General features: G+C 35.4%; 1 protein-coding gene across 3 annotated transcripts in view; it reads left to right on the forward strand.

The window, feature by feature from the left end:
* Positions 1–16,869, forward strand: part of FNBP1L (formin binding protein 1 like) — a 99,394-nt gene that overhangs the window by 59,611 nt on the left and 22,914 nt on the right. For all 3 annotated transcript variants that reach the window (XM_087866108.1, XM_045801760.2, XM_045801761.2), the window contains exons 3-7: positions 4,405–4,458; positions 5,697–5,844; positions 6,585–6,647; positions 12,755–12,859; positions 16,324–16,452. In XM_087866108.1, coding sequence (XP_087722234.1) covers positions 4,405–4,458; positions 5,697–5,844; positions 6,585–6,647; positions 12,755–12,859; positions 16,324–16,452 — 499 coding nt within the window. The remainder of the gene's footprint in view (positions 1–4,404; positions 4,459–5,696; positions 5,845–6,584; positions 6,648–12,754; positions 12,860–16,323; positions 16,453–16,869) is intronic.

Here is a 16,869-nt window from a genome sequence, read left to right on the forward strand (position 1 = left end):
TTCTTTTCTCTTTATTTTTTGTGTATGTGTTACTGGTTTTTGGTTTGTGGTTACCGTGAGGTTCATATATAACATGCTATGTATATAGCAGTCTATTTTAAATTGATGGTCATTTAAGTTTGAACACATTCTAAAAACACTACATTCTTCCCCTCTCTTTGTTTCATGTATTTGACACATTTTACATCTATTTATGTCGTGTATCCTTTAATTATTGTAGATAAAATTGATTTTACTGCTTTTGTCTTCTAACCATCATACTACTTTTATGAGTGATCTGCCACTTTTACCATATATTTGCTTTTACCAGTGAAATTTTTTCTTTCATAATTTTCTTCTTGTTGTGGCCTTTTCTGCTTTAAGAAGTCCCTTCAACACTTCTTATAAAGTCAGTTTAGTGGTGATGAAGTCCTTTAACTTTTGTTTGTCTGGGGAACTATCTCTACTTCAATTCTGAATGATAACCTTACTGAGTAGAGTATTCTTGGTTGTAGGGTTTTTTTTCCTTTTGGCACTTTGAATATATCATGATGTGGGCTGCAGAGTTTCTGCTGAAAAATCAAACAATAGACTTAGGTGGTTGTTCCCTTGTACATAATATTTACTTTTTTGTCTTGCTTCTTTAAGATTCTCTAATTTTTGACATTTTAATTATTATGTGCTTTGGTGTGGACCTCTTTGGGTTTATCTTCTTTGGGGTTTTCTTTCCTTCCCTTGACCTGCATATCCAAGTTAGGGAATTTTTCAGCTATTATTTTGTCAGATAGTTCCCCCCCCCCTTCTCTTTTCCATCTGGGATCTTGAAAATGCAAATGTTGGTATGCTTGACGTTGCCCAGAGGTCCCTTAACCTATTCTTTTATTTTTATTTATTTTTTAAAAAGATTTTATTTATTTATTTGAGAGAGAGTTAGGGAGAGGGAGAGGGAGAAGACCTCAAACAGACTCCCCACTGAGTGTGGTGCCCGATGCCAGGCTTGATCCCAGGACCCTGAGATTGTGATCTGAGCTGAAACCAAGAGTAGGATGCCTAACTGACTGAGCCACCCAGGTGCCCCAACCTGTTCTTTGAAAAATTCTTTTTGCTCTTCAGCTTGGTTGATTACCACTATTCTGTCTTCTAGATTGCTGATTCATTCTTCTGCTTCCTCTAGTGTATTTTTCATTTCATTTTTTTGTATTTTTCAGGTCTCATTGATTCTTTTTTATATTTTCTAACTCTTTGTTCAAATTCTTTTTTTCCCCTTCTTCATTTATCTATTTTTTAAAATATTTTTTTTATTATATTATGTTAGTCACTATACAGTAAATTTGTTCAAATTCTGAGTTCATCTACTCTTCTCTCAAGTCTGGTGAGCTTCTTTATGACCCTTATTTTTAACTCTTTATCCAGTAGATTGTCTCTTTCTTTTCCATTTAGTCCTTTTTCTGAGATTTTGTCTTGTTCTTTCATTTGGATCATACTCCTCTATTTCCTTGTTTTTGTCTGTCTCTCTGTGTTTGTTTCCACATATGAGGTAGGTCAGCTATGGCTCCTGGTCTTGAGCTGTGGCCTTAAGTAGAAAGCATTCTGTGGGACACAGTAGTGCAATTTCCCTGGTCACAGAACCGTACACTCCAGGAATATTGCCTGTGTGTGTTTTGTGCAGCTTCCTGTTGTGACTGGGCTGCAGCACTGCTGGCTGAGAGGCCTAGTTGGTCTAGCTGGCTTGCTGTGAGTGTGCTGGTAGACGGGGTTAGCTCCTGGTATAGCTGGCTGCCAGTCCCAGCTGTTACTGTTTTAGGCATGCTGAGGAGTGGGAGCCTGGGTGGCTGGGCTCCAAACTGTTCCCAGGGCAGAAGTTGCTTTGGAGGGGTACTCTTCTGGCTAGGGTTGCCCACTGGGTGTGGTGAGGTGGTAGTTGCTTTGGAGGGGTACCTGCCAGAGCAGTTAGGTTGAATGTGGTGGGTCTCCAAGGGAACACGGGGCTGGGTGAGCACAGCTACCAGAGTAGATATGGAGAGTTTCAAAACTGGTGCCTGCCAGCTGAGGACCAAGTAGGCTGAAGGAGTGCAAGAAAAATGGTACCTGCCAGCACTTCCATTCCTGGAGAAAGTTTCTATGAATCTCTGCCTCCTAAAGTTAGTCAATAAATGTCCTTCACGTATGGCCCAGGCACTTTTCAAACTGCTGCCTCTGTGTTGTATCTCCCAGTGAATGATATTCACTGGCTCTTTGAAGAGTTTCGGTTTCCTATAGACTTCTTGCTCTCCCATAGTTAAGTCCTGCTGATCTTCAAAGCCAGATGTTACAGGGTCTTGTTTTCCTGTGCAGATCCCCAGAGTGGGAGGGTATTTTATGGGCTTCATCCCTTTGCTCCTCAGGGAAGACTTCTGCACCTGTGATATCTCTACTTGTGAGTTGTCATGAAGGGGTTTTGGTTCCTGACTGTGTCTCTGCTCCTACTATCCTTTTTGATGTGGCTTTTTCTGTATATCTTTAGTTGTATAGTAGGTGTTCTGCTAGTGTTCAGGTTATTCCCAGAATGAGTTGCACTGTATGTAGTTACAGCTTTGAGTGTTATGGGAAGAGAGAAGCTCAGGATTTTTTCTTCTCCATCTTTCCCTCCTTTCTAGTACAACTTTTGATAAAGAAGTATATATATGTAAGGACTAAGGCTTTCATCCTGTACCTTACTTTACAACCAATGATGACTGTGAGATTTTTTTGTTTTTGGTGTTTTTTTTTTTATTAAACGAGATTTTATTTATTTATTTATTTATCTATCTATCTATCTATCTATTTATTTATTTATTTATTTTAGAGAGAGAGTGAGCAAGCAGGGGGAGGGGCCGGGGGGAGGGAGAGTGAGAATCTCAAGCAGACTCCATGCTGAGGACAGAGCCTGACTTGGGGCTCATTCTCATGACCCTGAGATCATGAGCCGAAATCAAGAGTTGGATGCTTTATTGACTGAACCACCCAGGTGCCCTGACTATGAGTTTTTGGATTAATTCGGTAAATATTAACCCTTCTCAGTGTCTTGCCTGTTCTTTCCCCATTGTTTGGGGTGTTAATATAGCACCCTTTGTATACCTTTATCAGTGCATTTATTATGCTGTATATTGTTATTATTGGTATATGCTTATCTCCTTTCAATAGAGTATAAATCTCTTAAGCATGGGTACTCTCTCATTTCTAATGTTCCCAGTAGCTTGCACAGTACCTAGCATATAGTAGGTAATTATAGAAAGAATAAGCTGAATTAAGTGGAATGAATCAATGATTTGAGAATAATTAACAGTGATTCTTTTGAAGTATTTATTTGAAAGACCATAGGGCCATTTACTTTTTAAATGCCTACAGGTTAAAGCAGTGTATCTCATTATTTGTGTTAATGGTCTAGTTTGTTTTTAAGTTTCCAACTCATTGTGTATTAATACTTTCGTAAAATACAGTAAAAATTTAATGCTAGGAAAATGACATAAAAGGAGACATAAAATATACGCACCTTTTTTTTATTATTAGGTTCAACAGACAAAATTTACTCTCCAGTTCTGTACTTAGCTTTTTGTGGTTTGGTAACCAAGAGTCTGTGGACCTTCACTTGTCCATTGACCCTATTTTGAGCATTGTACAAAGTACTGGTAAATGCTTTACAAACATTATCCACTTTAATTTTCATAACCCTATAGGGTATAGGTACTGTTAATAGCCATTGATAGGAAACCAGGCAAGTAAATTACCCAAGGACTCATAGGTGCCCCACAAAACAGTTAGGATTCAAACCCAAGTAGTCCAGTTTGACTTCAGAGTCCATGTTCTAGTCTCCTTCTGAGTTTGCAATGGTGAGATGAGGTAGCATCTTAGGCTGAGACTGTGTAGAATGAACATGGATGCAGGCAAAGAAAGTTACACGTATAAATATAATTAATTTCTCTAAAAGAGAGAATGTTAAGGGTCATATAAAAGCAGAGTTATGGAGGATGCTGTTCTTTTATCTTGTTACTGAGTCAGCATCTGTTTACATTTTGCCTTATTCATATTAAAATTCCTGATTTGCAAAAGAAAATAGTGATGGTATTTCTTTGAAATACATGTCTTTTTGCTGTGACTCAGTTTCATATACGGAAATTGTTTCTTCTGTTCTTTGTACTTTGTTTCTTCTCTTATTTGATAGCATAATCATCCAGATTGTTGTGATTACACTCATACAAACACAGAAATAACATTTCTTTTTACAGGTATCAGTATTTCAAGAACAAAATGTAAGGATCATATGATGTTAATGGTAATAGAGGATTATGTTGCTGTCTTGTTTTATGTCATTAAATTCTTGATATCATGAAATGGGCAACTTTTAGAATATTTCAGTTTTAACAGTAGTATTTTTTATACATTAAAAAACTTTCTTTCTTCCTGTAGAAATCTGGTTAAGAAGTACTGTCCCAAACGTTCCTCCAAAGATGAAGAACCACGGTAAACTATATACCTGTTTATTATTGCATATTAAAATAAAAAACTTTTATTTTTGTTATTTAGTAAATTAAATATGCTGTTAGCTCTTTATAATGATTTTTTAAAAGTTTTAATTAAAAAATCACAGGTTTTTGAATAAGGAACTATTTATTCTAATAAGAATGACTATTTCAGTGGGCTCAGTTTTCTGATATAATTGGAAATGTGGGTTTCCAAGTAAAATGTGGACTGGGACTTTACTTGAGTGATTTAGTCTTCAAAAGAAAAGGGTCTTTTCCCCATACTTTATGTTACAGTTATTAGCTTGTTAGATTCTTGCTTTTACTCTTACAGGTATTAAAACAGTTTGGCTGGTTAGTTTAAAGGGATAATGAAAAGGAATGAGCTTTTCAAGGTAACCTTGGAACTCTGAATAAAAGTTTAGGAATTGTTTATGAGCTTTTTGGTAGTCTTAAACAGGGATATGTGGATGGCTCTAAAATACAGAAACAAAGAGACTAGACTTAAAACAACTTTGTGTGTAATTGTTAGTTGTTAGGATTCTTAAATTTAGTGTTAATGGAGTACTCTCCGAGTTACTTGCCTTCCACTAAAAGAGTGTTCGGGCAGTGTATTTAGAGTAGATCTGTACATTTTAATACAGAAATTCTCTTTGTTTCTTTCCTTCCCTCCACACACATTTTTTACCCTTATTGCCCCTTCTTATCCCTCTTTGGTGCCAACCATAATGGCACTTTACTTCCATTCAGGATGTGGGCAGGCATTCAAGCAGCTGTGTCCAGAGCTGATAGCAAAATTGTTCTGTAGATCAGCCATCAAGATGCATTTGAGTGGTATGATTGGCAGGTTCTGTCCTCGAGAGCAAAGCACGTCATCTCTGCAACAGGTTCAGCTGCCAGTCCTAGGAATCCAAGCTCATTCCCCAGCTCAGGCCAGTCAGTTGGCTACTTAAGAGATTCCAGTATGCCAAAAGAGCCTGCAGGTAGTATTCTTACTATTTTTTGACCCCGTATATCTCTTTATTTATAAATTAAGACTACTTGAAGATATACAAACCATATACATCTTGAGCTAAATGTGGTATTCTTTTCATACAAAGTTAATTTGGAGCTACTAGTGGAGAGTTAGGTTGAGTATGTTAAAATTTGTCAAGTGTCAGGCTCAATCCATACCTCACAGAAAACATTTGTAAAGAAAAAATACATAAATTTCACCATTTTTTAATATGTTTTTGTCAGGTTTACCTCGTGTATAGCCTTTTTTAACATCCTTAACGAGTTAAATGACTATGCAGGACAGCGAGAAGTAGTAGCAGAAGAAATGGCGCACAGAGTTTATGGTGAATTAATGAGATATGCTCATGATCTGAAAACTGAAAGAAAAATGGTAATTATTGTTTTCCTCCAGTTATATAGTATATGAAATATTTTCACATAATTACTTTGCTGTTTGAAGTAATGTACAGTATAAACTGATTTTCTATTTCAGTTTCTTTTAGCTAAAATTCTCTTAAGATACTCTTGCTAATTTTTGATCCTTTTGGATTTAAGACCAAGATTTTGGTAACCTACAGCGCGTGGGCCAGATCTAGCTTACTGCCTGTTTTTCTTAGTTCCCATGAGCTAAGAATGGTTTGTATATTTTGGATAGTTGAAAAGAAAATTAAAAGAATATTTCATGGCATGTGAAAATTGTTTGAAATTCACATTTCAGTGACTTAATTAAAGTTTTATTGAAACAGACCCACACTCATTTACTTATGTATTTCCTGTGGCTGCTTTTGTATTATATCAGCAAAGTTGAATATTTGTAACCAAGACCACATGGCTTGCAAAACGTAAGGTATTTATCTGACCCTTTATAGAAGACATTTGTCAGCCCCTATTCAAGGCAGTCAAGTATTTTTCTAGAGATTATATCTTCTTAAAGGATATAAAGTATTCAGATAATACATACTAAATGCATTTTATAGAGTTTTATAGTCTCTTCATAAGTCTTGATAAAGTTTTATAATAGTACCTTGAAAAATAAAATGAAAAATAAAGGTTTTTTGGGGGTTTTTAGACTTTTAGTATTTAAATGTAATTTTTTGTTTGTTTTATTTGTTTTTTGGTTATGATCTTCAGCATCTTCAGGAGGGACGGAAAGCTCAACAATACCTTGACATGTGCTGGAAACAGATGGATAATGTGAGTTACAGTGTTTTCATGCTTACAAAGTTTTGTAGACTACTTTAGCCCCAAATTCTCCTGTACTTCACATCTTTTGAGTTTAATATTTCTCAGTGTATTTATTCATATTTATTCATATTCACATTGGTGTAAAGAATATGAGATCATTTTGTCATTTTTCTTTCTTTTTTTTTTTTCCCATATGGCTTTATACTTGTACCAACTCCATAATCTTCAGATAACTCTCAAAGTTTAGGAATATACTTTTTGATTTTGCAATAATTACTATAAAATATTGATAGAGGGTAGAGGTGATGGGAATATTAATAGTGATGTATGTCAGAAGACCATTTGACAGAGACTGAGAGGACCTAGATTCTTGTTCTGCCGTTTTGTGATTTCTCCAGATTTCATCTTTAGCATATGAAAAATGAAGACAGTGGACTAGATTATATGAAATGTTTCTTCCAGTTCAGTGATTCTGTAATAACATACATGTTCCTAATACTAGGCTCCTGGTCATAGACTATTCAAATTGTAGGAAAGAAAATACTTGGAAGTATTTATTTATAGGTAAAATTATAAAAGTATAATGATTTACTATAAAAACTTTCCAAGGGTAAGGGCGTGTGGGTGGCTCAGTTGGTTGAGTGGCTGACTCTTAATTTCAGCTCAGGTTGTGATCTCAGGGTCCTGGGATCGAGCTGAGCGGGGAGCCTGCTTGAGAATTTCTCTCCCTCTTCCTTTGCCCTTCCCCTGCTCTTTCTCTCTCTTAAATAAAAAAATCTTCAAAAGAAACCCCCAAACTTCCATGGGTGTTTGCTAATGTGCTTTCTCTTAAATATTCTGGCATACAGTCATTTGAAAAACAAGATGTCTGCATGGAACATTGTTGTCTGCTTTCCTTAAAATCCTCTACCAAATGATATTCTGTAGTATAAGATTAATATTCTTTCTGGGGGCACCAGGGTGGCTCAGTTGTGAGTGTCCAACTCTTGGTTTCGGCTCAGGTTGTGAGATTTCGGCTGTGTCGGGCTCCCCACTGAGCGCAGAGTCTTCTTCAGATTCTTTCTCCCCCTCCCTCCGCCTCCCTCCTGCCCTTCCCTACTCTCACAGGCTCGCTCTCTCTCTAACACATGAATAAAATCTTAAAAAAATATATTCTTTCCGAACTCTCAGGTTAGCAAGCAGCTTACTCTTTACTCTTTTACTTGTATATTTTTATTATGGACACTGTATTCCTTGAAAATTATGCTAAAGGGAGTTTTTCCATGTTAAATTAATTTAGTTTGTGTTAAATTAATTTAGTTTGGGAAAAGAACTTTTAAGTTTGAAATTAAAAAACCTCATGTATATATGTGTTTTGGCCTTTTTTTCTTTTTTTAAAATCACATATTCAGAGCTTAAAATTACATATTCTAAGAATAAAATTCTGCTATATAAATGTCATTGATATAAGATTCTAGGCACTAGTGCTGATTGAGAATTATATTAATAGTCTCTTTCATTTTTGTTTTCATTTTCATTCTAATTGGTTTTAATAAGACTTTTAGGGGAGTTTTCATTTTCATTCTAATTGGTTTTAACAAGACTTTTAGGGAGTGTTTACATTTATTAAATTTTAAATTACCTCAACTAGCATTCTTAGTATCTGCCACCTAATGAGTGTGTATGTGTGTGTGTGTTTTCATTTACACATAATAACAGACTCCTACACTCGTGAGTCATTTCTCCCTTTAAAAACTTGTGTTGCCACAAATTATTCCTGTTAATATGTGCTGACTTGCCTTTAGAACGGTTGGTAGTTACTAAGCAGAAGTTAGAGGGGTCGTAAGAAAGAAGCATCGAAAAAAAATATGGGAATGATTTCTTTAAGGCATTAACAATACCATTAAAGGTGAGTTCAGCTCACCTCATGTTTATTGAAGGCATCCTTAACATATACTAAGTCCCGGTATGAAAGTGAACAGTGAAAAAAAAAAAGTGAACAGTGGACATAGTCCTTGTTTTTGTGGAGCCTGCAGTCTAGTGAGAGAGACAGATAAATATAACTTTTTGTGGAATATGTAGAAATATGGGCAGGATCCTGTTTCTTAGTTCTGTATCTTCCTGTTTAATCAAGAAAATGAAATTGCAAAATTCCTAACATTTTTTAAATAATTGAAAGATTTAAAGAAGTGGGAGAGACAGGCTGAATTAGTGACGGAGTATTAAAAATTGAGGAAAACAGTTTAAAAAGACAGTTATCCTGGGGTTGCCAGGATAATGAAAATAGGCCACACTGGCATTTAAGATGAGGGCAAAATAGAGTAGCCTGCAAAGAAGATGTTGAAGGAATGGTGAGAGATTACCAAGATAGAAGTATCAAAGATGCCAGGTCTGTCAGGCGGCTCAGGTAACAGAGCGTGCAGATTTATGAGAACAGAGCACAGAAATGGAGCAGTTTCAGAGTTGGTCAGTAGCTCAGTGATGTCACTAAAGCTGCTTCTGCTTTCTCTGTCCACTTTTTACGTCTTGACCATGTTGGCTTTTTTCCTCAGGCTTGTCCCCTTATGGTCAACAGTCAGCTTAAGCTGCCACGCACCACATCCTCATTCAGCTGCCTGCAGAAGCAGGAAAAAGAGGGCATTTCTCTTCTAACTGTTCCTTTTTATCAGGGAGGGAAAACTTTCAGAAAATCCCCAGCAGACTTCCTAATGGGTGCCTTTGACAGGATTAGATTACTTGACCATGCTGCAGCTGTGGGGAGGCTGGTAAAGCAAGTATCAGCTATTTTCAGCCTTTACACTGGGAAGTGGGCTCTTCTAAGAAGGGGTGGGGGAGTAGAAGTGGCTGTTGATTAGTCTGTCGCGCAAAGGATAAAGGAAGGAGAGTCTTCTCTGGAGTATATTCCTGTATTGTATAGTGATATCTTTCAGGGAAGGAGTATTTTTGATACCACTGTACTAGTAGTATTTTTAATATTGTACTAGTGATTCCTCTGCTGTTGTTCTGAAATTAATAGTTTTTTTTCCCACAAATAATAAGGTACATAATATAGAAGTACTTTTTTATATAGTAGCTCCACATTGCAACAAAATTAGTAGTCTGTAGCTACTCAGTTTGAAAACACCACTCTGAACTGTTTCAGAGAAGTAAATGTGGAAGTTTATTTTTAATGTGGAAATTTAGTCTTAATAGGAAAGTGACATTCTGAATATTATGTGCATTCAGATATATTTATGTGCTTTGAATAAATTGTACATCTCATTTGATGTTTTATACTAATCAAAATAGTACATTTAAATAATTTTATAAAATTTTCTGAGCACATTTATTTGATGTAAATTGTGAGGGTGTGTCTGGTTCTAGCTATATGACAATCTGAGCTAACTCAGAAACCTCTTGGCTACAAATACTTAGATATAATAGCTAAAATATTTTTTATTGTATTTTAAGTTCTTAGAGCTGAGAGAAAGGGAGATCTGTAACTGCTAGAAACTAAGGGTAAACTAGAAGCCAGAGCAGTAGGTGTATGAGCTGATATAGTAGCATTTGAAGAATGAAGGCAGAGATATTGGAGTGTGGTGGTTTATTGGACCTTGCTAAGGGCTTAAGTTGTAATATAGAGGGACAGAGATGATGTTTTAGCTCTATATGTTGTAGCGAGTTGGAACTGAAACCCCTGTATAAACTTTTGAACCTTCAAAGGACTAACCCTTTAGTAAAAGATGGACTGTAAGAACTCTGCCCACTGGTCAAGGGAGACAGCAAAGAAACTTGTCTCTATCTGAAGGTCAAAGGCGAGAAAAAAATTGTGGAACATTTAAACCTTGACCTTGTAATTACGAGGTTTGGAACCCAAATTTGTCCCACGTATAGTTTTGTAATCCCCAAGATAAAAAGTTGACATCTAACTTGTTCTAATAAGGGGGTTGGTTGTATAGAAAATGTTGACATCCTCTGCTTTCTTCTGAGTGATTCTCAGAATACAGGTAGCAAGGGATATTTTTTTTCAGGTAAGGAATTGAGGAGTCTCCTCTGGGAAATCTAGTAACTAGCTTGAGAGAAAAGACTTATAGATAACAATAGTAGGGTTTCTCCAAGGAAACTGACTGGCCATATTACCCTAGAGGAAGAGACAATAATCCACAAGTCCCACCTGCAGAACTTTCAGTTGGCTTTTAAAATTAGAACAGATAGGCAAGGATCCCCAAACATATAGAGAAAACAACTAATGTAAATACTAAAGACCAAAACTAATATGGGGTGTGTGTGTGTGTGTGTAAGCAGCTTTGAAGAGACAGTGACTGAAAGATCAAAAACAAGCAAAACATTTGCAACACTATTAATATTCTGAAAGGGAATAGAGCAGATACTACGTCTGTGAAATAGGAATAAGAGGCTGTCGAAGAAGGAACACACAAAAAAACAAGAACTTTAGGATAGCAGAAATGAAAAACTCACTAGAAAAAATAAAATTGAAGAAATCTCTCAAAGTAGAGCAGAACGGTAGAAATTGAAAATACGAGAAAAGTAGAGGGTTCGTCCTGTAGGTTCATTTTCAAAATAATAAGCATTCCGAAAAAGAGAAAACATTGAAAATGGACAAAAATTATTCAAGAAAATTTTCCCAGAACAGAAAGACAGTTTCCAGATGGAAAGGATTTTCTAGGTGCTCAGCACAGTGGATTGTCTTGCACAGCAAGACAATCTGCATGAAATTTCAGAACAGTTAGGAGAAAGAGAGAAGATCCCTACCAGCCTCCAGAGAGGAAAACAAAACAAACATGTTTTATGCAAAGGATCAAGAATCAGAATGGGATCAGGAAGCCAGAAGATAGTGGATTAGCTAGTACTTTTACATTTCTGAAGGAAGACAATTTCCAGCAGCATCTTACCCAGCCAAATTTTTTCAATTAAAAGTGATGGTAAAGGTATTTTCAGCCATGGAGATGTGAATAGTTATCTCCTGCAAACCTTTTAGGAAGCTATTGCTGAATGCGTTCTAGCAAAATAAGGAAATGAACCAAGAAAGGGGAAAGTGTGGAATTGGGAAATAAGAGATTCAAATCAAAGGGAAGGTGAAAAGAATCTCTGCAATGATGATGAAGGGAATTTTTAAGGACACAGCTATGCAATAGGTCTAGTTTGTATAAGCAGTCCAAATTTCAGTAGGTCAAAGCCTTTGGAAGAGATTTCATTAAGAAAATAAAATGGATAGAATTCTGAATATGTTTGAATTAACTGAGGAGAAATTTTTAAAGAACTGTGCACACTGGGTTGAATTAGAAAAAAATATGCTGAAAACTAAGTAAAGGTAAAAAAAGAAATTAAGTCCAGGAATAAAAAAAAAGAAGTATGCCAGAAAGGAGATAATGGTACATATTGCATGGCTCTGTTGTGGATAGCTTTTACAAAGTCATAGTAATTTGAACTAAGTAAAAATTTTAAGGCCTGGTTCTGGGGTAAAGGTATTCCTGGGACACCTGGAAGAAACAATATGAAGCCACTTTGAAGGGACATTTCCACACTCCACCACAAAAAATGAAAACAAGCAAACACCAAAACCAACGAACCAAACAAACCTACAAAACCAAACACAAAACATCAAACAAACCAAAAAAGTCCTGCTGAAGGTGAACTTATAATAAAAAATTACAAAATACATGTGATTTTTTTTCTTATTAGCAAATGATGAGGTATATTATAAATATTAACTCAGTCTTGCCTATGATTTTTTCATTCACAATCTATAATGTTTGATATTTAAGTCATGTGGATTGATTGTAACACATTCTTTTCTAATTTATTTATTTATTTTTAAAGGTTTTATTTATTTATTTGACACAGAGACAGCCAGTGAGAGAGAGAGCCAGTGAGAGAGAGACAAGCCAGGGGGATTGGGAGAGGAAGAAGCAGGCTCCCAGCAGAGGAGCTTGATGTGGGGCTCGATCCCAGAACGCCAGCATCACACCCAGAGCCGAAGGCAGATGCTTAACGACTGAGCCACCCAGGCGCCCCTCTTTTCTAATTTAGAAAAAAAAATATTTAGTGTGTAATTCTATACAGTAGTGGCAGAATTTTAAATTTATTTTTTAATGAGATAATTTTATTTCTCTGTGATATTTTAATTTTTTAAACAGAGTAAAAAGAAATTTGAAAGAGAATGTAGAGAGGCAGAAAAGGCACAACAGAGTTACGAAAGATTGGATAATGATACTAATGCAACCAAGGCAGATGTTGAAAAGGTAAGAAATAATCCAAACTGACTTTGATATTGACATATCATTACTTGGGTATGGAGGGTAGTTACAATATTTGTATTGGTAGTTTTCCCAAGAGAAAAACTATGTCTAAATCTAAGGTATACAAATATTTGTGTACTTAAAATCACAAGTTAGTCTGAGAGAATAGTTAATATGTGTTACTTTATTTTATTATAATGTCTTAACTGCATTCAGAATGCATAGAAAAGACATGGTTCCTATTGAGAATGAGTTTCTGTCCTATTCCAAAACAGAATAGAAAGTCTAAGGTAAGTTGATGGGGTGTGCAAATGGGAGTTGGGTAGCGTGCTTCCCCAACTTGACACAGGGCAAAACAAGATCAAAGTGTCAGAGGGGTGTGATGTTAGCTATTTGTTTGTTTCATTCATTCATTCATTTTGGGAAACTGCGCTGTCTTGCCACTAACTGATCTGGGTCAGATGTTCTGTAACATAACTTTTTGTAGGATCAGCCCTGTAACTGCTACTGCTTAGCTTTTCCTTCTCCCCTGCTGTATGCTCTTTATCTTAGAGCATTTGACATAGTGATAGAGCTGAAATGTTGGGATTTTGAAATACAGGTGAACCTTACTCCACATTTTTATATATACAATGGCCCACCGTTTGTATATTTTCAATTTAGGGTTTTATAATTCTCTATAGGATTTGAACAAGAAAAAAGTAAAAAGGAAGGGAGGAGTAATTTATTTTCTGCATTCCATTTTCTTTACTACTTAAAAGCTATAAAATTATATAAAATCCAGATTTTACAATTACCAAAAAGCCCTTCTGGTATAACTCATGAAGCTTTTATTTTTTTCTACCTGATTTTTAATGACTTTAAACCTCTAATGATAGTAAGTTCTGTCTCGTTGGAAATACGCAGTCTTAAGGCAGTTCTTCCTCCCCCCCCCCAAGCATTTCCTTATATTGATCCCATTCATCCTCTGTTTAATTTCTTTGAGGTACCAGAAAAGTATCAAATCTGTATTTCCTCATAATAACTTTCTAGATATTTGTAGCAGATACTCTACTCTTAGATAAACCATTGTGTTTCTTTAACTACTCTATGTAGGAAATAGCTTCAAGTTACCTTTCATTATAACTATTTTCCTTTGGATATCTGTTAATTTGTCAATAATCCCACATAAATTATGTTACTTCCAATTGGATGTAATAATCCAGGTATGGTCTTATCGGTCCTGAGTTTGATTACCTCCCTTGTATTGAACACCAAATTTATGTTAATTATGGCCTGAATGTATATTGACTTTGTGGGCAACCATATTGTTTGGATGGACTCCCCTTGAGTTTATGGTTAACCTATTGTTTTTTCACGTATGGTGTGGTTGAGAACATGTGTCTCAGAACCTGTACTGTTGGTATTTTAAATGCATATGTACATCTGTATCGATTATTAGACTTAACTCTGCTGTTAAGATTTTTGGATCCTGATTTTGATCATCCATATATTCATTTCCTCCCTAGCATCCTATCATGCACATAATGTGTTATCGTTATTTGATAAAAATTTGGACCACAACAGTTGGAACAGCACTTTTATACATGGGAGACATCCTTGCTGGTTTACACTGGTTCCTTAAGAACTCCTTTGACCAAACATTGAATTACATAGTTTATGTGCCAGACAAGTTAAGGAACTCTTTAACTGGACTCTCATTTAACTTAGTTTTTTATTTTGTCTGTAAAGGTACCTTTAGAGACTAATTAAACATTTTGAAATTCAGATATAACATGTTTAATAGTTTGACCTAACTTAAGAATTTTAATGTTTATCGTTTCCTTTTTATGCTCATTTGTTTGCAATCCCCTTACTTATTAGAAAATTTGGAAAACTTTGAGGATTTGCTTTAGGAACTATAGAGTAGAGGAGTTCTGTTGTAAGTGACCAGGGAGGGAAGGGAACATAGTTTCAATTGAGCAACTACTGATAAAAGTTTAAAAAAAAAAAAAAGTGAAGAGGGAGCAAGCCAGTTACTGATCTTCTCTAAGAAAAGGCAGGCAGTTGCACAGCGTGAGTGTAGCATAACACTCCTGAACTGTACACTTAGAAATGATTAAGATGGTCAGTTTTATGTTACATGTATTGTATCACAATTAAAAATATAAAAGATTTTTAATGCAATATTAAAGAGAGAGAGAAGGCAATTAGTATGAAGCCCACAGTATGCCAGAGGAGGCTTCAATTGTATTAGCTTTTCTAGCCTTATTCTCCTACATACCCTGCCGGAACCTTTGCCCTAGGCTTTGGGAATCACAGCCATTGACTTTAGAAAAGAAGCGGTTTCTCCTGACAACCATTGTGGGTAGGGAATAATTTGGAATACTGTATTCCATAATGGTTTGTGGGAGCAGAGAGAAAGGGGGAAGAGGTAAATGAAAGTGTACTTAAGGTCCCAGGTTGGAACTTCAAATGTATTTTTCTATAGAAATACTTTGGGCTGTGGTGTTTAGTTTCCGTAGTACTTAAGTATTGTAATCTTTAAGTACACTGTGGATTAAATGCATTTTTGTGAGCTTATTTGGTATCTTGGCTACCGTGTATTTCCATTGGTCAGTTTGTTTCCGAGTTCAGAATAACTAACTTGTGGACCTACTGTTAGAAGATTAAAGATACATTTGCAGAAAATGGAATTAAAATAATGAAGTTTATTCACAGTGTGCTTTATAATTTCCAAAGCACTGTCGTATGACATGATTTATTCCTTGGAACACTGAAAAATTGGGTTCAATTCTTACTTTGTTTTTTTCTTATTACTTTAGAACAATTGAGAAATTTATTTAGATCCCCTTTCATTAAATCTAGAATTAATGATTTTATGTTGTTTGTATTCTAACATTCTTATCAATGTAGATGATGCTAACCTGACGCATTCAAAAAGCATTTCTTTAAGAGCTTGAGATGAGCAGAGCTGTATTCTGAATAAACATTTCTTAAAGTACCTCTGGTTTTGTATAGAGGTGGAAATCATTGTTGAGTATTACCTTATCCAAAATTGAAGTTTTTATCATTATTTGGTTTCACTGTGGTTCTAGTTGGATATAACTGGATTGTGTTTAAAGGAATGTTTCACTGCTAACTTTTAACTGTCTAAAATATTTCTGTACTGTTTTCCCCTTCTGATTAAGAGCATCCTGTTCCAAGTCAAGCCATAATATCATTTATTTTTTTTTTTTAAATCCGGATTTGGTAAGGAGAAACTTTATTTGAACAGATTATTGCAAGGGGAAAGACTATTGCAGTAAGAGAAAGGGTCGTTGCAAAGGAGAGTGCTCTGGCCGGAAGACCTGCAAACATCTCCTTAAATTTTAAATTATATTAGTAGTTAGAAAAAGTCTAGTTTTAGTGCAACTTTTAGAAAAGTGAATTAGCTTTAATTTTTTCGTTATTTTTGTTGGTAATGATTTGGACCAATTTGTCTCTAGGCCAAACAGCAGTTGAATCTGCGTACACATATGGCTGATGAAAATAAAAATGAATATGCAGCACAGTTACAGAACTTTAATGGAGAACAACACAAACATTTCTACGTAGTGATTCCTCAGATTTACAAGGTAAAGTTTAGATAAACGAAATTCATGTAGTTTTAGAGTTGGAAGAGCTATTCTTTAAATGTAAAATTAAATTTCAGGAATCAACCAGGATGTTTCTAGATTTACTAGTCATCAGGATTGGTGATTTGAACTTCCTTTATGATTATAGATTTGAAAAGTAAATTTTTCCTAACTTTGAAATCACAAATTTTTCTATAGATTTATTATTAGTAGTATAATAAACAGTCCACTAAAACAATGACATTTTCTAGATAAAGTTTAATACCATATCGCTGAGCATTAGGACACAGTGGGGAATTCACTGGAATTGTACATTGTAATCTGCTTGACAGGAATTGGGATGTAGCTTTTTGACACTATACCAGAATCATTGGCATTACTCCACGTGGCGGAAATAAATTTTATGAAATGTATTTG

The sequence above is a fragment of the Ursus americanus genome, chromosome 12 (assembly GCF_024610735.1).
Source record: "Ursus americanus isolate L20-20 chromosome 12, mUrsAme1.1.p, whole genome shotgun sequence".
NCBI lineage: Eukaryota > Metazoa > Chordata > Mammalia > Carnivora > Ursidae > Ursus > Ursus americanus.